Source organism: Amblyomma mixtum, chromosome 1 (assembly GCF_055824585.1).
Source record: "Amblyomma mixtum isolate Tamu chromosome 1, ASM5582458v1, whole genome shotgun sequence".
Taxonomy (NCBI): Eukaryota; Metazoa; Arthropoda; class Arachnida; order Ixodida; family Ixodidae; genus Amblyomma; species Amblyomma mixtum.
This window is the reverse complement of record NC_143012.1, coordinates 294960495-294985738: the sequence shown is the minus strand read 5'-3', so window position 1 is coordinate 294985738 and position 25244 is coordinate 294960495. Positions and strand designations below refer to the sequence as shown.

Here is a 25244-nt window from a genome sequence, read left to right as displayed (position 1 = left end):
CAAAAGAATAAGGACTACAATGGACATTTGCCTTTTTGTCCTTTTGTAATTTTTTTTTCATTCTGTATTTGATATTCGATTCAATATTCGAAGGCAATTTTCCTTCATATTCAATTTGTTTTCAAAGGTTTCAGTATTTGCACACCCCTAGAAAATGGTAATATAATACTTAAAAATTAACTTTTTTTAACCTCTTAGACGTAGCGCATCCTTGGTTCTTTGTTGCAGTTAAGTTGAGTGTGGTTTTGTTTTCTTTCTTTTTTTGCTCCAGTACCCGAAAACGAATGTCTGTTCTAGTTCGGACACCCCAGGGGAAAATCAAGCTCTTCTGCAAGGGAGCTGTGAGTGTACTCCATGAATCGAGATTGAGTTCATAGCTCTGCTGGCTGGCGCTGTTTCAAAGCATTGCATTTGCTGCTGATTACTTTTTTCAATAATAATCTCGCCATTGTGCATGGGGTATTTCGATAGTTTTGTTGTCATCTACGCTAGAAAATTGAGGCAAGTGTTTTGCATGAAGATACACTGGCAAGGCAGTTTACATGCAAATACTCGGTTCTTGCTTCTGTGGTATGGAGCAAGGGCTCTCGGCATTTTGAGCGCCTCAGGGAACCCAGAAGGCTTCTGGGAAATGTTCAGGAACCCTGTGGGACCTGACTTTTGCAAAAAAAAGACCATGCACATGCACAAAATATTCAAATTCAATTAATAGTGACTGGATGTATAGAGAAGCAGCCTGAAATAATTGATGACAGTATGATAGGTCCCAGTGTAAAGTAGACAGAATGAAAGAAGGGAGATAAGGCATGTAAGGCATGCATAGATATAGGTGTTTGGGAAACCGAATAAAACACTCCAAGAAACCCAGTTTGATATCTCCTATTTTGGAGGCATGTACCTAATAATTCAATGAAGAAAACTGGCTCACAGCTCATTACTTTTCTGAGGTATTAGCAGTGCAGGACTTTAGAAGTGAATGGGAGGTGGGTGTGAGTGCTGGCATTAATTTGGGCAACCATTTTTATTCTCTCTCAGGACACTGTCATCTATGAAAGGCTTGGAACTGAGAGTCAGAGCTTCAAAGACATCACCCTCAAACATCTGGAAGAGTTTGCCTCACAAGGTTGGGACTATATTGTTTGTTGTCTACCACTACTCATGTGTGAGAATTTGCTGAATCATGAAGAGGCTGTGCTATTGCCGTCTTATATGAGGCACATCAGTTCTGTCGTTATATCATGCTTGATCATGTTCGTGTAAAATGTCTTGGTTGTTACAGGTTTGCGAACGCTGTGCCTCGCAGAAGCAGACATTTCACCTGAGTACTATGAGGTAAGGAGGCTGCTGTTCTACTTGCAGCTGGTATATTTTATCCAGTATTAAGTCTAACTGACAAAAGTTTACATGCTGAAATTTGCTCTTAGAATGACTGAAATGTGTGCATTTCATTTTTTAGGAATATAATTTCTGTGTAACGCATATTGTATGTGTTCTTTACTTACGACAGCCAGTTGTACGGATTTCATTGAAATGCATTCCAGTGCTATTATTTTTTAATGACGAACATAAGACACACATGACTGGATAGACGCCTCTAGGAGACGATGACATAACTGCCTCTCATCACTTGGCTGTGCTTTGTATTGCAAAGAGGAGGAAGCTATGAGAAAAGGAAAATGCAAACATTCCTGGCATAGTCTTGTCCAGCATTTGTGGACATGACTGGGAATTCAGGGGGTGAGAGCACGTGCACTCGTTCAAGTACGAGCAGAGATATCCAGGATTGCAAAGCACTGAGCCTGGCTGTCACCAGTGCATTCATTCATTCATAGGTAGCCCTCGCAGCTCTTTCTCAGCAACTTACTTTTCATCAGGCATAATTTTCTGTGTTGCTGTCTGCCCCATTATCTGCGTTACTGAACTTCCTTCTAATTGTCCCATTTCCATCATGTAGTGCCTTCCCGTCGTCATAATTTGCTTCGCGAATCAACTCCCTTCTTTCGCATCCTCTTGGTTTACTTTTCATTGCATCACTCCCAGAAGATGCTTTTCTGCCTGGCTGCCTAGCATTGTCTGTGGTGCAGGAACACGTGGTATTGGTAGGGCAGACTCACAGACATGCTGATTACACAGTGGCACATAGCTCCTGAATGGCTTAATAACAAGTGTGAAAAAAAAAACTTTCTTGGAAAAGCTCTGGACATTGCAATATGCTGTCACATCAGGACTGGAACCAGCAACATTGAATTACAGTTTGCCTGATTTGGCGCACTTATCTCTGCGGCTGTCTGCGCATTGTGGTGCCATGCTGCCATCAGTTTTCAGCAGAAGTATATGTTTCGTTGCATTTTGCTTGGTCTTCCAAAATAGCCTTGGTATTTAGCCATTAGTATGCTGTTGTGCTAGCAGATGTGAAAAATCATTGACTTGTATGTTGCGTGAGGTGTCACCGACTTGTATGCCACTAGTGTAACTTTTGTGCTGAAATTTCAGTCATCAAGGCTATTAATGTGCAGCAACTTCGTGACACCTTTGCAGGAGTGGAAGAACACATTCCACAAGGCAACCACAGCCCTGCAGATGAGGGAACGCAAGATTGAAGAGGCTGCACAGCTCATTGAAACGGTATTATGGGCACTGTTGTACTGCTTGAGCTAATTCACCTGCTCTGACTGGCATGAAGGTTATAAATATGAAGCAGGAACACTGCTGTGGCATTAGACCACTGATTTATGCAACTTTTATTCCAATCGCAGAATCTCTCTCTTCTGGGTGCCACTGCCATTGAGGACCGACTGCAAGATGTGAGTATTCATTTTTTTTTCACTACATTGAAGTGATGAGAGTGAGTCGAGTGTGGATATGTCATATTTTCTGGTATCCACCGTGCAACTTATTAAGCCGATTATTTTAATTTTTCTGTGGTGTAGCTGCAGTTTCGTGAAACCTTTTGAAGACCGCGGCTGCATTCTGCTTCGAATGTTGAGAATTATTCTTTGGCACAAACAGGGTGTTCCGGAAACGGTCGCTGACCTGCTGAAGGCTGACATCAAAGTTTGGGTGCTGACGGGGGACAAGCAGGAAACTGCCATTAACATAGGTATGCCGAGCAATGGGAATGTGGTGCATGCTTCTGTGGCGCACATCACATCAGAGTAGTACCAGCAGACACCTAGATGGATGCATTGTGGTGTGTGAAAAAAACCCGACATCAGTGAAGCATACCGTCATTACAGCAAAAGTTACATCTTTCTTGTTTGTGACAAGATGTTCAGATGTAATTTCCTGGTAAAATATCTTGTGATTTTTGTAGATTTCTTTCTTATGTCTGATGTCTGTCTGCTTCAGCTAAAAGGAGTGTACACTGTCTGGGTTTTTCCACCTGTTTTTGTTTTTCACTTACCTGAAATCTCACATTGTGCAAAAACAAAATAAAAATAAATTGAGGGAGATTTAGAGCATTGTATTTTCTTCTACAGTAAAGACCATTTGACTTGCTGTATTCCTTTTCTGTGGACATGGTTGATGGTTGATTGTCGAGGAAAGTATTGTAGCTTTACTGTAACATTGCTAGTAAGATGGCTAGGTGTATAGGTAACCCATTATTTAGTCAGTAGAGGTACGGAAAAAAGGAACTCTGCGATAATCAAACTGTAGTGGAATTTTTCTAACAGATTACTGGCAAATGGCTCTGTAATGTTCTCATTTTTATTAACTCTTCCTGTGATATTTGCTTTTTTCTGCTAAAATGAAATTCATTCCATCTGCAAGAAGCATATTGTATGCAGGTATCTTCTGCTATGTTGCTCGTGTATTTATATGCCCCCGTGCTTTCTGTGCCTTTTGAGCACACAGTCTCTGTATGAAATCCTAAATGAATGTCCTTCCTGTTTCAGGGTACTCAACAAGGCTGATTTCTCAGTCGATGCCACTTCTAGTCATTAATGAAGAAAGCTTGGACGTAAGCTTTCTTCTTACCCCATTTCGCTGCTTTATTGCCTTATTTTGTGGTAGACGGGAAAGGGTGTGCTTCTAAAACAGACTGCAGGATGAGGAACGGACCTCTTTATTCTTTTGTTCACAGGCGACAAGAGAAGCCATTCGTAAACATGCTCACGACTTTGGTGATCTCCTCAGGAAAGAAAATGAGCTTGCACTTGTGGTTGATGGAAAGGTAAATCTTTCGCACATTTTCTCATTCATCGGTAAATATTTTGGCGTAAACGACGAGTCTTGCAATGGTGTAGGCTAAGAGATTATGCCTCTGAAAATTCGGAAGTATGTAAAGAAAGTGGTGCAATTGGCTGCTCAGTGTTAACCCATGTTCAATGCGTTTCCTGTGCAGACACTGAAGTATGCTCTGTCCTCCGATGTCCGGCGGGACTTTGTCGACATCGCCCTTTCGTGCAAGGTCTGCATCTGCTGCAGGTGTGTGGACATGCTGCTTCTCACTATGTTTAGCAATGGCTACAGAAGCTGTTTTTAAATAAATGACATCTGCAAGTACGTTTAGCACATGGATAAGCTTATGCAGAAATTCAGATTAGTAACCTGCATTCTGGTTTTCATCCATGCAGGGTGTCTCCCATGCAGAAAGCAGAGATAGTTGAGATGGTGAAGAGCTCAACGCACTGCGTGACATTGGCCATTGGTGATGGTGCCAATGATGTTGCCATGATCCAGGTCAGTTTTTTTTTTCTTCTCTCTTTCCTTTGCTTGCAGTTGGATACATTTATTTCATTATCATAAACTTGATATCTTTTCCGGTCAGGAAGGCTACTGACATTGTGGTTTGGGGATATTTCGCGAATTGGGGCATCTCGATGAAACCAACTGTTGGGCATATTAATAAAGCATTTGCAAGTGCATGCTCTATGTCTATTGTTCTGTCAGTGATAACTTGACCTGGTGTGGAAGCGCTCAAAGGATTCTCTTGGGTTAGAGCTGGAACTTGGAGCTCTGTGTTCTGCAGTGAAACACCATCTCTTTCCTGCCTGTTTCAGTTTCACTGGGCTCATCACATGAACTCGAACTTTATGAAGTGATTATGTAGCTTGGTTTGCCTAAGGACTATAGTTGTCAACCTCATAAAACTTCACTTTCAGTGAACTCTCGCGTGTTGATTTCATAAAACATATCTAAAAAATATCGCCTTAACTGGCTGCGCTTTTGTCCTTAAAAAATGACATGCTTTGACTCTGAAATCAAGATCTCTGTGGACTGCTACTCCTGAGGCGTAGCTTGTTTTGCATTTGGATGATGATTATGTTGTGGTGACTGCGCAGAGTTTTTGTTCAGAGGCCGTTAACTTATAGTTGGAACTGCTAACAAGAGTGATACCCACTTCCTGCCTTGCAGTCAGCACATGTGGGCATTGGTATCAGTGGCATGGAAGGCTTGCAGGCCGCTTGTGCTTCCGACTATTCAATCGCACAGGTAAGCTAGCATCTACTGCATTCGCAAACTCAACATTCTGCTTTATTTCTCTGAACTGAAGTCGGGGGCTGTGTTCCGTTGCGATTCTTTCTCGAGTTCATTCTTTCTCCCTTCTACAATCAGCAGTTGTGATTTCTGACGTTCTTACAGGCAGTTGAACATGCGGTGTCGCTTGCTCGCTCCTGTATCAATAACACTGTGACCAACGGCAAGAAGGCGAAGGGACGAATCGCTTAAGGGATCGATGCAAAATGCAGTTTCTGGTTACTGCTGTATTATAAGATGAAGTTCTTGTTAGCTGTGATGATATGAGCTGCTGAAATGTCAAAGTCGGTGTAATTGACAACTTCGTGACATTTGGGATGCAGTGCTTTGGTGTATTCCACAGTTTTCCTTTAACCTATGTTTCACTCCATGCTCTGCTGGTTTTCGTAATACAATGGAATGCTTTTATTTTGTTTGTTTCCAAGTACTGAAGTTGTTATTCAGAGATTTCTAGCACGATGGATATGGAAAGTGAATACTAGTGTAGAGTGCACCCATCACTTGGTGCGCATAAATTGATCAGAAATAAAACCGTCTCAAGGTCACAGTGCAAGAAAAAAAAAATGCAGTCAGTGATCTCTTCAAAGCTACATTATTACAAGATTATATACTATCACTTGTTTTATTGTCTTTTGTGGGACAAGTACTTAAAACAACTACTGCAGACATAGACCACATAAATACATGTCTCAGTGTAGTGATGTAAGCGCATGAGAAATATAGTTTTGTCAGCTATATGATGTAATTTGTTCAGTTTATGTAAGGCACAAAAGATTGGAAAATCTACTTGTTTGGGTTTACCTGATACTTGGAGTGATTACTGACATCGAAAGAACCGAAATGCCAGACCAAAATCAGGTTGTGTGTTGTTTGATACACAGTGTTTGTTCAGTTTATGTAAGGCACAAAAGATTGGAGAATCTACTTGTTTGGATTTATCTGACACTTTGTGTGATTCCTGACATCGAAAGAACCAAAATGCCAGACCGAAATCATGTTGTGTGTTGTTTGATACACAGTGTGAGGGGGGGGATCATATGCAGAAACCTTACAAATTGCCCTTGCAATGTTCTGCAGTTTCGATTTCTTCGCCGGCTGCTGTTTGTGCATGGTGCATGGAACCACAACAGAATGTGCCGGCTGATCCTCTATTCATTTCACAAGAACATCTGCCTCTACGTCATTGAGGTGAAGTTTACTTCCTGCCTGCCCTCAAGAGTTTTTGTGTGTGCTTGAATTGAGAGCTAATAGTCTCTTGTGCATTCACAGTTGTGGTTCGCAGCTGTGAGCGGTTGGTCTGGACAAACCCTGTTTGAAAGGTGGTCCATCGGCATGTACAATGTGGTGAGTAGGCGGATCATTGTTGCCCAGCTGGCTTCCTGTGCCCGATGTTGTGAAGAGGTGGTGCAGTCTTCCCTAGCCACAGTTACCGAGGAAGTGATGGCAGTTCTGACAGCGAAGTGTGCGCATTGCAGATGTTCACTGCGGCTCCTCCTCTCGCCATTGGCCTCTTTGATCGCACCTGCAGTGCGGAAGTGATGATGAAATATCCAGCACTCTACAAGTCATCTCAGAATGCTGAAGGCTTCAATGCCAAGGTAAGAACGTAAACCAGAGCTTTTGTCATTTGGCATTTTGGGGCAAAACACCAAAGGAAACTGTGCCTGTTATAGTTGTTCTAGAAAGAGTTTCTTAAGGCAGGCTGAGAGTGTTGAGGTGAACTTGCTGCTGGGCTGCCGGAAATCCTTCACTGAAGCAATTAATGTTTTCATATTTGGAATTGCGCTGTGGTTTAAATAAAGGAATTGAAATTCGCTCTTTTGCCAAGCTGCAAAGAAAGGACCAGCATTTCATCAAGGCGGGACCAAAGAGGTCACAGTACCAAGGTACAGACCGTTTATCTGGAGTGCCATAGTGGAAACTGAAATGTGTAGAGCCTACAGTTTGGATCTTTTTCTGCTGCATCATCCTTCTTTGCCTCTTGCTCAGTCTTTTATTTTCTTCTAGTATGACCTGGAGATTTCAACTGCCTGATTGTGACACTTACTTCCCAATGCTAATGCTCCTTGTCAGTTCTTTGGTGGTGTTAAATGAAATTTTTTTTCACCAACCAACCTTTCAACCTGCAGGTATTCTGGGTGTGGATCATTGATGCAATCTACCACTCGATAGTCCTCTTCTGGCTGACTATGCTAGGAATAAAGCAGGGTAAGTTTAGTGTCTTCATACTGCACACAGTGAAGACAGTGACTACAAGCCAGCGTCACAGTGCATTGGCTCTGTTTGAGAACTTGCCTAATATTGCATGCCTTGTGTAGTCTTCTGCGGTACGCTTTGTGCAATGTCACACTCTTAATGTGACATCCATTATCTTTCTTTGCCTTCTTCAGGTTAGAATTTTTATATTTTTTGCAAACTTCTGTACTGACTGTGATTGCACTGGTTTAGCTGTGCTGGTTTTATTTATTTTTGTATCTGTGCTGACAGTGATCCCAGTGTTGTAACGCGTTCTACTTTGGTGGTGATGCAGATGTTGCCTGGGCGAATGGAAGAGACGGTGGATACCTCATGTTTGGAAACATGGTGTACACGGTGAGTGCCACTGAGTGCCATTTTTGGGTAGTCTCCTGGGTTGTTGAGAACAATGCAGGAGCAAGACGGGAGAGTTTTGTACAGCATTTTTATTTTTATGTTGCTCTTGATTTATTATGCATTGACAGTATCTCTTTCACCTTTCCAGTATGTCGTGGTGACTGTGTGCCTCAAGGCTGGTCTGGAGATGAACTCATGGACTTGGGTAAGGCTGGCATGACCCATTGTGGTGCACACAAAAAGCTTTCCTTGGGATCAGCATTGTGCTTGTGCAGTCGCTTTGGCAAAGCGCTTTGCCCTGCAAAGTTCTTTCTTTTCTTTGCTTGGCATATTGTGGGGGAAACCATGCAAACACTTATTGGGGCCTGTTCCTTCAGGATCTTTGTAGATTCAGTGGAATTTCTTTGCTTTTGGGGTGGCTAGGAGGACAGGGGGAGGCAGTTTGAAACATGTGCAGCCTTGCTTCAGTTTGGGGACTTGACCCAGCACTGATTAGCCATTCAAGAGTACTCCCTGCAGGGATCATTCATTCATGGCCAGGTATATTATTCGTCCTCCTTGACCTGGGAAGCCAGTTTTGTTACATGGAGATAAACACGCTTGGATGTTTTTTTCTGTCATGTCCAGTTACTGATTTTGCTTCATGCTTTAGGCATACCAACTTCCTCGTTTTTTTTGTTCTTTTTTTATTCTACTGCTTTTGTTTCTGTATTCAACTGCGTCTTCTTTTGCTGAAGTTGAAAATGCAGGCTATAGCTGTGCACCTTTCCTTTCTTTCCGCACAGCCGGTGCACATGGCCATCTGGGGAAGCATTGGCATGTGGATTATATTCCTACTCATCTACTGCAACATATGGCCTACGCTGCCCATTGCTCCGGACATGGCTGGCATGGTAAGTGGGCACCAGCAGTTGTACTCTCAGCACTCTCAGCCATTTGTGCAGCGATGCCTTTTTACATTAACAGTATCTTCATAGATTGTTTAAGGTTCCGTTTCATTGCTGTCTTTTTGAGGGAACGTGTGTGAAACCCTTTGATTTGTCATTGCTTTGCGATGCTAGGTATTGTCATTTCGAACAGACTCCAAGAACAGCTCTATTCTTCGTTTGTTCTCGGTGAAATTTGACTTTATGACTTTTTGTGGCTCTGTTGACATTTGTTTGGCAGCTGAAGATGTATTTATTGCTGAGAAATTTGGAAGTGAAAATGGCATATTTTTTCTGCCACTCGTGCCATTGACGACATCGATTGTAGTCCCCTAAGTTGTAAGTAGATGGCAGTGGCGTTTATCTAGCCTCACAGATCCACTTATAAAAGATTATTTGATGCCATTGCAGTTTTCTTGTGAAAATGGCCTCTGGCAGTGCTATTTGTCTTTCTTTTTCTTTTTATTTTTTTAGTCTTCTAGCTCATAAATTTTCTTTTTTCCTGTGAAAGCAGCCTCCGTCCTATTAGCATGTGGTAATTAATCGATGTAGGCCAATTTCAGCTTGTCTTCAGTGTTCGTATGGGGGGATACTGCTTTAAAATCCCAAAACATGGTGAAAAAATTGATTTTTTTTATAATTGTTCTGCCCACTTATACACCTCGTTTTTTATACTCTCCCTAAGTTTTACTGCTGAAATCAAATCAGCAGTACCAAAAAAAAAAAAATTGTTTCCTGAATCATGACAGCTGTGCATTGTAGGGAAATGTTCAAACATTGGGCGTCTTTCTGTGCTTTTGATTAAAAGGATAATTGGAGGCCACAGGGATTGTGACGGCTGATTCAAGTGGACCAGGAGTGTGGAAACATGCGGACTGCTTCTTCTCCTCTTTGCAGGACATCATGATCTTCTCATCTGGGATCTTCTGGATGGGCCTCATCATAATTCCCTTCATGGCACTGCTGGCAGATGTCATCGTCATTGTGTGAGTGTCTTTCCTTACTCCACTGTCCTGTTGCCGTCATGGCCGTGCGCACTGAAGGTTTTTACAGACTCTACCTCTCATACTGTTGTAGGTACGAATTGCACACAAAAGACACACACAGGAAAAACACGAGGGAGACTGAAAGAGCCCAGTATGCACCAACTCGCCCAACAAGAAGTTCTTCTTAACTACCTACCTGTCATAGAGGGGAAGTTTTTCATTAAGAGTATGTCCACAAGATGCTCTTCATTCTTTTAAGACTAGCATTCACAAACCGAACTGTAGGGATGTGTGTGTTGTCTGGTTGACTTGTACTTCTGCAAGAGCTTTGAGCTCCAGCCTCCACACTTTCATAGCTATGTTGTGTAGCTTGTTCAGTCTTTTTTTTTTTCTTGTGTTTGCATTACTTTATCATTTTGTTATTATTTACCGTACTTTCTAGATTTCCTCCTCATTGCGGTATGCTCATCGACATCTCCCTCCTCTGTGACCATTTTGTGTGCCTGTGATATCACTGTGATGTAAGAGCACCAGGTTTAGGTTTCGAGATGGTTGCTTGGAGAGTCCCACGCATTTTGGCTGGTTGGTGCTCCTCGTCTAGTGGCTTATATAACATAGACAGCTTCAGAGCTGCACTTTTTAGCAGTTAAACTCAACACTGGTGTATGTTTGGTTTGGTTTATGGGGTTTAACGTCCCAAAGCGACTGAGGCTATGAGAGACGCCGTAGTGGAGGGCTCCGGAAATTTCGACCACCTGGGGTTCTTTAACGTGCACTGACATCGCACAGTACACGGGCCTCTAGAATTTCTCCTCCAAAGAAATTCTAGCCGCCGCGGCCGGGATCGAACCCGCGTCTTTTGGGTCAGCAGCCGAGCACCATAACCGCTGAGCCACCGCGGCGGCTCTGGTGTATGTGCATGTGTTCAGGCACTTCTCTTTGCAGCTATATGAAAAGCTTTGAAAATGTTTTGATCAGCTCTGAACTTATAACAGAAGATTGGGTCACTGATCAAGTCAAAAGGTTATTGTTATTTTCCTTTGTATTTGACTTGGTCGGTGACCCAACATTCGCCTTTTTATAATGCTTCATCCTGACCATGGGGTATTATGTTGAACATTATAGTAGCTCTGAACTTAATGTGTGTTACTGTTTTGAAAGTTCATTTCTGTTACGTATGCAAAAAGCTCGGTGTGGTGTGATGGCAAGGAAAGTATAATAAAAATGACTGCTTATATGGGGGTGGGGAATGGGGCTGGTAGGATGATAGACATGGCTGTATCATTAATTCCCAGAGGCGTGCTTACATGTCAAAACATGATGGCTACACAGAAACTGCTGCTGGCAATCGATTGGTTTGCTTTTTATCCTTTTTCATGTGATATGTGCAGACCAAGGGACAAAAGCCTGATGCCCTCGCATCAGCATTTTAACTTTCTTTCTTTTTTAAATTTCAGGATTAGGCGTTCATGTTTCAAATCTTTAACAGAAGCTGTGAGAGAAAGTGAGATCACTCATGCTGACCCCGGCCCTGTGATTCTTCAAGGAACCAAGCAAAAGTAAATACGCATGAGTTTTTTTTTTCACCATATAAGCAACATAGTAGGATATAGATAAGCAAAAACAAAGAAAAACAAAATTGCATGCTCAAGGTGCACCTATGAATGTCCCTTTGGCTCTGGACAAGTGGATACTATGTTGTTTGATTTTAGCATGAGTATTTGAAGGGAGTTTATAAAAATGGTAGCTGTTCTATATTTAGTTTGATTTTAGTGCTTCTAGTTTAGATAAAGCTGATAAAAATGTGGCAGCCGGTGCAGTGAGGCTGTTGCAGCATGATAACATAGCCTTTAGGAAAAACGCTGGAGCTTTGAAAGCCAGCTAAGTAATGTTTGCAGGCTGCTGTGCTGCTCTGTTTCGCTACCGTCGCTTGCATGCATTGTGGTGAACACTTTCTTTGTGGTTGCATGCTAGTAGCACTATTGCATGTGTGCTGCTCGTTGTGGCATGCTGCAGCGCTTGCACCTAATGAAATACTTCACATTCCAGCTTGATTCCCTCGCAAGAAGGCAACGTTGGCTGAAGCATGTGCAAGTGTGCTGCGCACTTCGTGCTGAACTCTCTTTCCCTCTGCATGGCCTTGCATCATCAACTTTCCTGTGCTCAGACATTGCCACTTGCAACAAGGGGTTCTTGAGTGTGGGCCGTTCGCGTGTGATTTTAAGAAAGCATCCTCTTTGTTGTACATTATCATCAGAATCGCTGTGTGACCATTTCGCTTCATTGTCAGGAGTGCTGTTTTGCAGCTTTCTCCATTTATTCGACGATACTGACTTGGGAAGTGGTCCAACGTAGTACTTCATTTGTACCTCAGGTCTTGACGTTACCTTGTGAGCATGAAGTGTGCATGCATTATGCGTGACGTGCTGACGTGCGTCTTCCTTAGCCTGTGGGGGATCAGCTGCCTATTATTTGATCGAAGGGCCTTCATTTGAGTTGTGACGCCATAAGCTTGGTGGCTTCCCTTAACGATATGTCTTGCATGGTGATGGCCATTGCATCGCATGGAATTTCCTGATGCCTTTTGGTGTAACCACAATTTTTTTTTTTAAGAAGAAAAGCATGGGTAAAGCATTTATTTCAGACCTAACGGCTGTTGACTCGGTGCATCGCTTAATATCTTGACTTTGTATTCAGGGCATTTGCACAGTTAATACTGACCAACGTAATACACCACACCCCCTTTCTTTCTTGAAGTTCAAATGTGGCACTAGCAGCATGCATTGTTTGTTTTTTCGTATTGGTGTTTATTTGTGGCATTATGCATGGATTGTTGTCTATCCTTCGTAGCTTAGAAATATGATATAGCTCAGCACTGCTTACGAGAATGGTTTGTTGACGTGTGAAACATCCACATGTAAGTCTGTCATCTTTTTGCATGCCTGTATAGTGTTTGCGTTATACTGCATGACGCACTAATGTGTTGTGTCGTAGAAAAGGAAATGAAATGAAAAGTCTTGTCTCTGTTGAGCGCATGGCTGAATTCATATCTCTGCCTGAAATACAGGAAGCAAACTAATTAGAATTTGCATGTGTGTGTGAAGTATGGTATTGGCTAGAAATTACAGAATGGCTGTTTTAACTGTTAGATCATTTGGGCTCATTACTGACGAGAGAGAAAAGATATGTGCACCCTTTGTCAAAGGTATACAGGCCGCCAAATCCACTTGATTGTGTTATGTGCTTGTTTTTGGTTGCCAGCGCTCGTTTAAATTTCTTGTGGTTATGTATCTGGGTTGTGTACAGGAGCCCCACTATATGGCTGAGCACCAAACCCTGTGGCATGTGCAGTCAGCTGCAAAAGTTTATGGGATGCAGGTGCACGGAAAAAACAATGTATTGGCGCTGTCGTGTTGGCCAGTTGCCTAAAATGCTTGCCAATCTGAGGGCTCTAGCTTGCTCCATCTAGTGATAGCAGTGCCAGGTGACTGGGTCACAAGGTGGCACTGCAGTTACTTGTTCCCGAGCGTGCACATCCTGTAAACTTGCACTGCTGATTGTACATTTTGGCAAAGGGTGCACATGCGTAGAAATAGGCAGCAGGAACTCAACTGCAATTACTATTTTTACCGTGGAATGCACCATTGATTATTTGTGTCTGTACTTAACAGGCTTGCATGTTTTTATTGCTGTTGTATGACTAAATGGAAATCGTTTTGTGCTTAAACTAATAGCACGGTACCCTTTGCATGGTTTGTGCATGACAGTCACACCAATATGTCAATGTGCTTTCATGCAGCTCTGTATCAAGCATTAAAGCCGGCCTCGGGTATTACTGCAGCAAGAAAAGAAACCAAAGGCCTCCTCTTTAACTAAAATTTTTGTGGCCTCTTGTTGTCTGACTAGTATTGGTCACTGATCACGTAAAGTTAGTGTTAAGCACATATTACAGACCCGCAGGCGGTCAAATTTACTCGGGAACCGTCCGCTATGGTGCCTCTTTCTCGCTTCCTTCTGTCACTTCCTCCTTCTTCCCTTCCCTCGGAGCATAGTTAAGGTGTCCATCGAGAAGTGAGACAGCCACGGCGTCTTTCCTTTTCACAAAACCACTTCTCTCTGTCTGTCTCTGGCCATAAAGGTCGCACATGCAAAGTACAGAAGTACTGCTTAAGGAGAGTCCTCATCAAACATTTTCTTTTATCAAAGTTCATTAAGAATTAGAATTTTCTGTCAGAGGACGTTAAGAGCCCCAAATCAGTGGATACTATTACTAGCTTATGGTGGCCCCTGTATTGCCTGATATCTGGGATATCTGCGAACAAAAAGAAAGTTGAGTAGGGATTAAAAGTGAGAATTCTAATGTAGCCATGGGGAGGCACTTAAAGAAACTAGCATAGCTTTCTCTTGTAGATGTGGCCTTGTAATTGCACCATAGTAGTTGAAGAAGGAAGGGTGCTTGCGGAATGTTCCTTGGGGTTTGGAATTCTTTGGTGACCCAAGGCCACCATGCTTCTAACTCTCTGGAAAAGACGAGCTGTCGTGGCTGGTTACGAGCTGGTTCTTTTTGCTGCCAGTACGGTCAGCTGTGGAGTTGATGGCAGGGTTGATTGCAGTGAAAAGCACATTGATGTAGGGTGTGCTACCCGCTCCTGGCTCTATTATGTTTTAGTTTGCATTTGTCCCCTTCCGTTTTTGTTTTCTCCTTGCCCTGCTTCCCCCCCTCCCCCCAGTTCTCCTACCCCTGCCCCCCAGTGCACCGTGTATGAAAACAGACAAGCGTTGCAAGCTGCAGAAACCCGGCTGTGATGCGGCTGGCGTTGCCTCCTACCTTGCACGTGCGCTGCTCCATGGGAACAACGCTACTTGGTGCCTGAGAACTTGAATCTGTGATATAAATGCGCTGGACAGCTTTTGTGTTGACTCAGAGTGAGGAGGTCACCGCTGCTGTGTCGGTTTACACGAGCTTGCAGTTCTGGTGCTATTTAAATAGTTCAAGGTTGTGAGTGTATACGTTCTGTCTGACAAGGAAAAACAAAAAGGTTTCTCTCTTAAAGTGTGTGAGCAGTGTTATGGAGAAAAGGCACGATTTTAAGAATGCAGATTTGCAGTTTACCACTAGTGTTTGATAGCCGATAACTACCTATCAACTCTTGCTTGGTACATATATTGTTTTGTTTGTTACAGTGCCGATAAAAATTGGGTCTATGACTCACTCCCTTGGTTATGAATTCATGTGGTGTGTTCTGGTGTATTTTTCAACTATAGTTGTATGAAAGTATTGATGTTGGCAAGGCACACATGCAGTGGCGTGGGTGCGTCAGGTATATAATCAGTTTTTCAAACCATGTCTTTCATTGTCAGGACGAATAACAAACAGCATTACAGTGGTTACATGCAGTGCTTGTGTCTAAGATAGCAGACAAGCCACATTGGCTTTCTAAAATACTCTTTACTGTTATCTACTGGGATACTTTTGTGTGAATATGGTTGGTCCCTGCCATTTCCTCAACTACCATCTTGTTCATCTCGTAACTCTTTTTGCCTGCAAAAATAATGTTAAAGGTTGTTACTATGTTGGTTAACGCACGTCTATTCCCAGTTTGTGATGGTTAAGCGCAATTTCTGAAACATGCGTCACAGAATGAAGAGCAGAAGTTTTTGCTTTCAGCATGTGGTGTTGGCTAAGGAGTTGAGGATGTTTCCTACATTGCTTAGCACAGAATTCATTTGGAATCCAAATTGTATGCCATTCATGAAGACCAATACATCAACTGAGATATGCAGCATAATTTTGGATAAGCTTGACAGTGATATTTTGTAGTGCTTCATTTACTATTCAGTAATATACTCGGACATTACTGGGCTGCTTCAAGTAGCTAAAATTATTAGCACATATTCAAGACACTGCTCTCACGTATTGAGTACAAGATGAAAAATGTGGTGTACTCAGAGGCATACAGCGTGCTCTTCAAGCATATAAATGGCACTTGCTTGTCTATAAAAGTATTGGAACTCTATGAGTGCGCTCACAGATTGTGTAGTATGTCTTTCGAGATGATTCTTGCTCAAAAAAGATGTGATACTTTCTTTTTTTTTTGCCAAATGTGCTGCAGCACATCAGCAGCATAATAGACATTACCAGAAATTGGAAGGAGTAACTTATCTGGTTATCATGTAGTTACGTGTAGTAGCCAGTGGAGCCTAATGGAGTTACATGCTGAAAGTGTGCCACAAATTTACTAATTTAAGTAAGGTAGCAGATGACAATCCAATTATGTGGCACACATTCAGTGCTCAGCAACTTTGAACAGTCAGTGGTACGACCAGGAGGCACTCGTTTCATTGAATTTCCCATTGCATGTGAGTGAAGCTGCTACTCATTGATGCATTGATGCCAGTTCACGCGTGGCAACTGTGTTTTCCTTTTTTTTTTGCATGCAAGTTGGCTTCTGCATGTAGCACGGTTGCTTTGCACTTTGGTTGTATTTGTGTGTGTGTGTGGAAGAATTGTTTTACTTTTACACCAAAGACTGACTGTGTACAGTTCTTTGTTGGCATTTCCTTCGATGAAATTTTTGCAATAAACTGTCGCCGACAGCTGCTGTGGCAATGGTCACTCATTCCTGGTAAACCTGAAAGGCCATTTGGGGGTCATTTTTCATTTCCAGGCCAAGTATGTGTGTGAACAACCGATTTGCTCGTGTCAAGCTGAGGCATGTGCAAAACAGCACCCAGCAGTAACCTATTGTCATAACTGCAAACCCTTCCCTGACAAAACATGCATTTCGTATTGGCAGATATCTTGTCAGCTGTTGAGCACCTTTTCCCTAAACCCAATAAACGAACATGGCAAACCCAAGTAAACTCTTGACCGTAGATTATTTGAACTTGGAGGAGACTGAAATTAGTTCAAATTACACTTGATGTTGACGGGACTAAGGTGGCAACTCAAATAAAGTGGCTGTTTGAATTCAAGTTCGAATTCAAGTTCAAGGGTCCACACTAGGCAGAGGGACAGTGAGACTGTAGGCACCTATTTTTGATCCACTTCAAAGGAAATAAAAGGCTACAAAAACTTGGAGGTGCTTCATGTGTTAAATGTGAAATGCCTAACTGACAGATTGCATTATTTTCTATGTTCGACATTACTTCTCGTTGGATATTTACTGACACGAATGCTTATTTCACAAGGTATGCTGTAGTAGAGAATAGGCCTTTCATTTTTCTTTTTTTTGCATTATGATTTATTGCAGAACCATGGTAGAGAAGGAATGCAAAGGTGAAAACAAGTGCAGAGCTGGTGTCTTTTATTTGGCAGGGTGCACTTTTCTCTCTCTCTCCTCCCTCCCAAACCCGTCTCTCTTTTTTTTTTCTTCAAACGACTACAACTATGCACAACACAACATTCCACATTGTATTTACGGTAAGCCTTGAGGCACGCGGGTGTTGAAGTCTGCTCAAAGTGTTTCTCACATACAGAGGGCTTCACAAATCTGCTCTGTTGGTCCAGGTTGACAGAGACTGCACGTCTTCTGAAGAATGTCTTCATGAAGCCTGTCACCACAGCACACGTCCCCATAGAAGTGGAGCTAAAACGTGTGTGTCCTTTCCATGCTTTACTTATGCTTTTGTAGTCATCTCAGCTGCTTTCATTGTTGTCTTTGTGTGGCGCCTAACAGTACTGCTCCTCTTTGTGAGCAACTAAAACCTTACTCTCTTAGGCCTGACTAGTGCCCCAGCTCTCCTCATTGTGTTTCCACTACTTTAGTGTAGTTAACTTTGGTAGAAAAAAAAAAATCTGCCCTACTAAAAGTGCAACCTCTCTGTTTCGTGCACACCTCACTGATGTCACAAATAGCATCGTCCCAGTGTGGCAATGTCTTTCCACTCATCTGTCAAGCATCACGGTTCATTACATGAGCTGTAGTAAAACCTGTTTGTGCAAACAGCGACCTTGAAGTTTCCTGCATACAGTTGCTAGCATTATTATAGTAATGATCTCCATGTCTTTGTCCTTTCAGTTTTCCTTCTAAATGTTGAAATGCATAGAAGACCCTCATGATAGCACCTGCTGTGTCAGAGACAAGCATGGGCGCCGTTCCTATACAGTTGTGATTGTGGGCAGTCCGTGCTTGAATGCACAGATGTCACATTGGTGACCTGTTTTGTTTAATACCATATTTTTTTGCAATAGTATTTGCCTCTCACAGTGTAAAGTAAGGCAGCATCAGCAGAGATAGCAAGACATTTATAAAAAAGGAAAGCCATCTTTTGCTAAAATGACTAAATGCCTGTCGCAGTCCTTTCTTTGCCTCCTGTTAACTGTTGTGATCTGCTGGTGATGACCATAGTGCCACATGTAAATGTGTGCCAAGGCTGCGCTTTTTTTTTTTGTGCTGTCACCGCAGGTACCAGCGTACTTCAATTTACATTGTTCAGAAGTGGCAACTACTGCAAACAGATGTGGTATTACACTAAATTGACTGTCTAATGCCTCCCCAGTGTAACCACAAACTATTCAGTGTTTGCTTCAGTCAGCAGAAGCACTTTTACCCACCGTCAAAAATGATGGAGTAGTCGATTCACAGCAACCAATGTTTGCCTCATGCCTAGTGATGTACATTCAAGTATGAGTAAGTTTACTGTACAGAAATGGTTACTCTTTGGTTATAAGTTTGATACTAAGCGAGAAAGCAAACTGTTGATTAAGAATGCGATGTGCCATTAGTAGACACAGCAGGTCTGAAATGTGAAGGCTGTGCTGTGAATAAGCCTAAAGTGGTAATGCATATCTTGCGTATGATGCATACAGTAGAAGTGGCGATAGTTTTAATTTGTATCCTCACCTGCTGTGGCAGCTATGATGCTGGCACAGTTAGTACGATTGAAACACTCACCTAAAGTAAGGGAGCTTACTCTGTGCTTTGCACCAATCTGATTAATTAGTTGGGATTAATTAGCTTTTAGACCTTTATACATAAAATATTTCACTTTTAAAGTTGTGTAAAGCCAAAAAGAAACAAATGGCACAATTTTTATGGACATAAGGAGCATTTTTTTTTTTTCCTTGACCTGTGAAGAAGTTGCTGAAGAGCCCAGAAGAGAAGCAAGGTTGCAGCCGGTCATAGTGCACCTATGGTTGCTGTGGCTCTAGGATTTGTGGGTGTCTTGTTTCAGAGGCCAGTATATTGTAGCAGTGCAAGACATCGGGTGTGTATGGGCACTGCTCCCACTGGCATTTCAGATTATGCGCGCTTTGCTCAGAGCGTGGTGGCCGCTCTTCTAATAATCGTGAACTGTACCATCATCACTGATTTCTCGCGGTGCTATTCAGCTTCCTGACAAAAGTATTTTGCACATTTGCAAATGGTTTAAAAGTGGAATCACAGCTGTTGACAGCTGTGTCTTACTGGTACTAATCTATGGGGCAGTACCTATGGGTACTAACCTATGGAGGCTAACGAAAAGGTTCAACTTAAACTGAAGACAATGCAGCGAGCTATGGAAAGAAAAGTGACAGGTGTAACGTTAAAAGCTGAACAGCACAGTGTACGTCAAGGAAAAAACGCAAGTTAATGACATCCTAATCAAAATCGAGAAGAAACGGGCATGGGCGGGGCATATAGTGCAAAAGCAAGATAGCCAGTGGTCATTAAATCTAACAGACTGGATTTCAAGAGAAGATAAAGGTGGCAAGATGCGAGTAGGATGTTTGTTTTAAACAATTGCCGGAGGTTTTGCCTAGGTGTCATTTCAACAACATGTAGCACCTATTAACATGAAAGTATTAAGGAGCTCGTATCACAAAAAATCTGGCATCGGAGTCGTCGATTGTGAGTGAAAAATCCACGAAAAATTCCCAGAGAAGCAGTCTAGGAGGCAGTTTGGGCCACCTAGGTCACATAACCTTGTGGCGTCATCACAACCTGCCCATCGGATTGTGAGCTAACAGTGAAGTGGCAGGTGGCAATTAAATTAATGATTGGTCATGATAGGTTGCTCTTCCTGAGCAACCTATCATGCCATCGGAGGGTAGTGGCATATTGCTTAACCGCTGCACCACTGCGCCAGGAGTGGTATGAGGACTCCCAAGGATCTTTGATTGTTAAGTAGCGAATGACGAATTCTGCTCTTGGCAGAAATATGTCTCCTCAATAAACAGCTCAACAACATCAAAGAAAATGTGGGAAAAAGTTCGTAAATTTACTGGTGACCATACCCCTTTCACACTTCCTCTCTTGACAGCACCCGGGACACAAACATCATTAGAAGAACAGGCCAACATATTGGGCGAACATTTTGCTGAGATCTCAAGCTCATCCAATTACACAAACACATTTCAGAAACACAAAGCAATAGCTGAAAAACAAAAATTTCCATCTGGAGCAGGTGTACACGAGGATTATAACCAGCCTCTCACACTACAAGAATTAAATAAAGTATTATCTTCTGGAAAAAAGACAGCACCAGGACCAGACAACGTGCATTACGCTATGCTTGCACATCTCTCCGAGGCTGCTGTAGAGGCACTGTTAAAATTCTTTAATAAAATCTGGATAACTGGAAATATACCTGACGAGTGGAAAAAAGCAGTCATAATACCTTTTCTCAAACCCGGAAAACCACCAACAAGTCCTAGCAGTTATAGACCAATAGCCCTCACCAGCTGCATTGCTAAATCTTTCGAAAGTGTAATAAACATTAGACTAACCTTCGTACTTGAATCTCGGCAACTACTAGATAAACACCAATGTGGGTTTAAGAAAACATGCTGCACCACAGATCATCTTGTCCGCCTAGAAAACACCATCCGGGAGGCGTTCATCCACAAGCAGCACTGTATTGGGGTCTTCTTCGACTTGGAGAAGGCCTACGATACTACGTGGAAGTTCGGCATCCTCCGTGACCTAGCAGAGCTAGGTATCCGCGGCAGGATGTTGAACTGCTTGAACGACTTCCTGACTAACCGCACATTCCGAGTCCGCCTAGGAGCAACTCTCTCCATGACTTTCACCCAAGAGAACGGCGTACCCCAGGGGTGCATTCTAAGCACGACACTCTTCATAGTAAAAATGAATTCTTTAGCTAAAGTAATACCCAAGTCCATAATGTATTCAGTTTATGTAGATGACCTACAAATAGCATGCACGTCCTCCAGTATATCAACCTGTGAGAGACAAATACAAATCACACTAAATAAACTAGGTTCTTGGGCAGACAGAAATGGATTTAAATTTTCTCCTCAAAAAACAGTAGCTGTTCTTTTCTCATTGCGACGAGGCCTACAGGTCGATCCCAGTCTATACCTGAATCACACTGCGCTACCAATTAAACAAGAACACAAATTTTTAGGCCTAACTTTCGACAAGAAACTCACATTTCTACCACACATTAATAACCTTAAAAAGAAAGCTTCTCAAGTCCTCAATATCTTAAAAGTGCTCTCACGGAAGCGGTGGGGGTCCGATAGAGCAAGCCTTTTACAAATATATCGCTCTCTGGTGCGCTCCAAGCTGGACTACGGGTGCATAGTATATGGTTCAGCAAGAGCATCCTACTTGAAAAGATTAGACCCCATTCATAATCTTGGTTTGCGCCTATCATCTGGAGCGTACAGAACATCACCAGTAGCCAGCCTATACGTTGAAACTAATGAGCCCGCTCTTGAGGACCGAAGAATCGCACTAACATGCACATACGTCTTAAAAATCCGTTCTCTTCCGAAACATCTCTGTCATCCAGTTGTCACCAAGTGCCCATCTAAAAGATTATTCATCAACAAACCACATTCTATCAGACCATTACTGCTGCGCTTTGAAGATAAATGTGAAGAGCTAACAATACTAGATGCCCTACCGAATATTGCACAAAGGAATGAATATTTACCACCATGGTACAGCCTGCCTTCAGTATGTGACCTCACAATGACACATTTAGATAAAAAGCAAACGCCAAATGAGTACATATTACAGGAATTCTTTGCACTACAAGAAAAGTATGGCACTTACATTGAATTTTATACCGATGGCTCAAAAACAGAAAGTCACGTTGGAAGTGCAGTAATCCAAGGAAAAAACAAACAGATAATGCGACTACCAGAATTCGCATCGGTTTTTACTGCTGAGTGTTATGCCATCTTTGTAGCTGTAGAAAAAATAGTAAGAAAAAACATCAAAAATAGCATCATTTACACCGATTCCCTGAGTATGCTCAAAGCACTGCACTCCAGAAATGCTGCTGAACCCATAATAGGTAACATCATACACAACATTGTTAAAATCACAAAACAAAAACATAACATTAAATTCTGCTGGGTTCCTAGCCATGTTGGAATCGTAGGTAATGAAAAAGCAGATGTATGCGCTGCACAAGCCCGGAATGGCCAAATAAAACAAGTGAGCATACCGCACAGGGATTGCTTAAAGTTTATCAACAGTAAACTCAGAAATAAGTGGCAGGCCGCATGGCAAGATCACGTAAACAACAAATTAAATTCTGTGAAACCAATTTTAGGGGAATGGCAATCATGTAGGCATCAAGAACGTTTTACCGAAGTTATTTTATGTCGGCTCCGCATTGGACACACCCACCTCACGCACAACTTTCTGCTAGCCAAACAAAACAAACCTCTCTGTGAAATGTGTGGTGCTGAACTCACAGTGAACCACATTTTAATTTCATGCATAAAACTAGAAGAACTAAGAAAGGAATATTTCACAACATTTTACAGGGAAAGCATCCCATTACACCCCATGCTACTCTTAGGTGATCGAGCACTGGTTGACATTTCATGTATTTTTAGGTTTCTCAAGGAAGCCAACGTTTTAAACAAACTCTAAGTATTTTTAGAAAGCTTCACCATTAACAAAAACTCTAACCTTGTGTTTGGCGCAGCATAGCCTCAGTTGCTTTTGCGCCATAAAAATCAATATAACTAACTAACTAACTAACGAATTCTGCATACATGGGCAATAACCCATTAATGCTGTTACGTCATACCCTTAAGGCGGGCCTTAAATATCCCCTCCAATTTTTTTTTTTTTGCTCTTGGCTCACAGTATGTTGAGCACGCTTAATAAGCTTAAGTAAATGTATGCAGGTTAGCTTTTCTTTTGTTTTGCTAATATTTCCTTCATGTTGACATAATTAGGTACTGTTTATGTCTTGGTGATCTCAATCCTATTAGGACGTCAAGTGACATAATGTGAGCAGTTAACATAGTCTTTTGACAGAAGAGAAGAATTTCTTATGTTGTCATTTACTAGCAGAATCATTGCCACAGTGGCTCAGTGTTTATGGCACTCAGCTGGTGACCCAAAATACGTGTGTTCGATCCCGGCCGCGGCAGTCGAATTTCGATGAAGGTGAAATTCTAGCGGACAGTGTACTGTGCAATGTCAGTGCACATTAAAGAGCCCCTGGTGGTCGAAATTTCCAGAGCCCTTCAGTACGGCGTCCCTCATAGCCAGAGTCATTTTGGGACGTCAAACCCCCATAGACCTAAACCTAAACTTGCCAGAATCAGAGAAAAAGGAATGACATATCAGCGGCTCGGGGGATGGGTATTTGCTTGCTCTGTTTCCTCTGGGAAATTGAATAGATTTAAGTTATTGCAGTTGCCTATTCTCCTTGGTGGCATTTGAATGAACCTGAGCTAGTGTTGAAATGAATTGCCTTGTTGTATATGTAGTCTTTTTATAGCAGAAACTTCCATGTGGTTACGTTTTCTTATAACTGCTGGAGTCTTCAGTCGTGTATGTAGTAGGCGCTCTCACTAAAATGCACACTTCAAAAAGCTTATGCAACTTGGGAACCACAAAGGAATGAACTTTCTATATGGCCTGTGTGTGTAGCTGAGAACTTTGTCATGTAGCCTGGACTTGTGTGTGCTAGCAGTGATGTTTGCCTTCTGATTCTGGGCTGCTGTGGAGAAGCAGCTTCCTCGTGGCCTCCCTGTGGCATCATTTTATGCAACCAATCTTACCTGAGCTGCATTTGCAGAAATCTTACTGAGTATGGTAACCAGAAGTAGCACGCATATTGAGATATATTTCATAAAAAAAGCAATGCCACGATGTTCTTGAAGCTTGCAGCATGTTGACTGTACACTGTTTTGTGCATATCATTTACAGATGGCTACGCCTTTTCTCAAGAAGAGCATGGGGTAGTGCCACAGGCAAGTATTGTTTTAATTATTTTTTTTTTTTGCAAACCCTTCTACAGCATTCATCAAAAGGACACTATTTCAACATTTTACAGGATGCTAAGGGCGTCACTTGCATGTGGCCTGCAAGAGTTAGGCTGGAAAACATTAAATGTGCCCATAAACAAAAATAAAAGATTGGCTCTACACATTGGTTGTCAGTAGCGCACGGGAAAAACAATCAACAACTTTGAATTTTTTGTGTTTAGGAGGTTTGCTGACTTTATCTTTATATGGGAACTTCACAGCAGGTAATGCTAAAAATTCATGTTTAAAATTTGTGGTTACGTACTTATTAGTTTAATATTACATCGTGAAATTGATATAATATGGCGTGAGCTCTATTAGTGCCTAAATTTTATCCTTGCGTTGCTTAGCAAATATCTTGTAAAACTCGGTTCTGCATATATTAAATGTTCTGTATGTACCTTTGGCGTCGCTGCTGTCTTGTCTCGGCTGTCATCAATCAATGGCTGAATCTTATGTGCTTAATTAAATTGTAAGCAGCGCTAGGCTACATTTGACGGACCACCAAGCCTTTCATTGTGTCCTGTAGAATGTAATTATTAGTGGCAGCCTGTTAGAGATCAGATGTTCTCAGTGTCCTCGCCAAAGAGGTGCACTTTCGGCTATTTAGTGAGTTCACATAGTACCAAGTTTTCACACTGAATGTGCCACCTCATCGTTTTGTTTATGGCAGTGCTGCAGGTAAAGGTCGTTTGACCCATGCCTTTTCTCTGCCTATATAAGTTGTGTTGTCTTCATAGACTGATGTTTCATAACACTACCTCTTGTTGCGGTCGTTTGAAGCAGGCACATTTGTTTGGATGATTGGGCACTCCCTAGAACACATCATTTGATAAGTTTGACTTAAAACATACTTAGAAAGCGGTAACTTTCCAATAAAAATTTCTCAAAAGCTTGTCACGTTCAGCTATTTACTGCCAGAGTTTGGAGTGCGGAGTAGAAGTAGGCTTAATGGGAGGTTAGACATTTCGTAAAGCCAAGCCATGTTATTTAGTGTGATGCACTTTCAAGCTACTCTCTGGTCTGCTG

The 25244-nt window shown here is 42.1% G+C and overlaps 1 protein-coding gene across 13 annotated transcripts in view; it reads left to right on the top strand.

Moving 5' to 3' along the window:
- Positions 1 to 25244, top strand: part of ATP8A (ATPase phospholipid transporting 8A1) — a 90888-nt gene that overhangs the window by 62891 nt on the left and 2753 nt on the right. For 7 of the 13 annotated variants that reach the window (XM_089566476.1, XM_089566475.1, XM_089566474.1 and 4 more), the window contains 22 exons: positions 272 to 341; positions 1036 to 1123; positions 1280 to 1332; positions 2539 to 2625; positions 2757 to 2804; positions 3010 to 3100; positions 3897 to 3961; positions 4085 to 4174; positions 4346 to 4428; positions 4578 to 4683; positions 5359 to 5436; positions 6559 to 6669; positions 6751 to 6825; positions 6957 to 7079; positions 7611 to 7689; positions 8012 to 8073; positions 8222 to 8278; positions 8859 to 8966; positions 9897 to 9985; positions 11443 to 11544; positions 17496 to 17581; positions 24118 to 24161. In XM_089566476.1, the coding sequence (XP_089422602.1) occupies positions 272 to 341; positions 1036 to 1123; positions 1280 to 1332; positions 2539 to 2625; positions 2757 to 2804; positions 3010 to 3100; positions 3897 to 3961; positions 4085 to 4174; positions 4346 to 4428; positions 4578 to 4683; positions 5359 to 5436; positions 6559 to 6669; positions 6751 to 6825; positions 6957 to 7079; positions 7611 to 7689; positions 8012 to 8073; positions 8222 to 8278; positions 8859 to 8966; positions 9897 to 9985; positions 11443 to 11544; positions 17496 to 17581; positions 24118 to 24161 (1795 nt within the window). The other 6 variants (XR_016286956.1, XM_089566482.1, XM_089566481.1 and 3 more) reach the window with 6 other exon arrangements.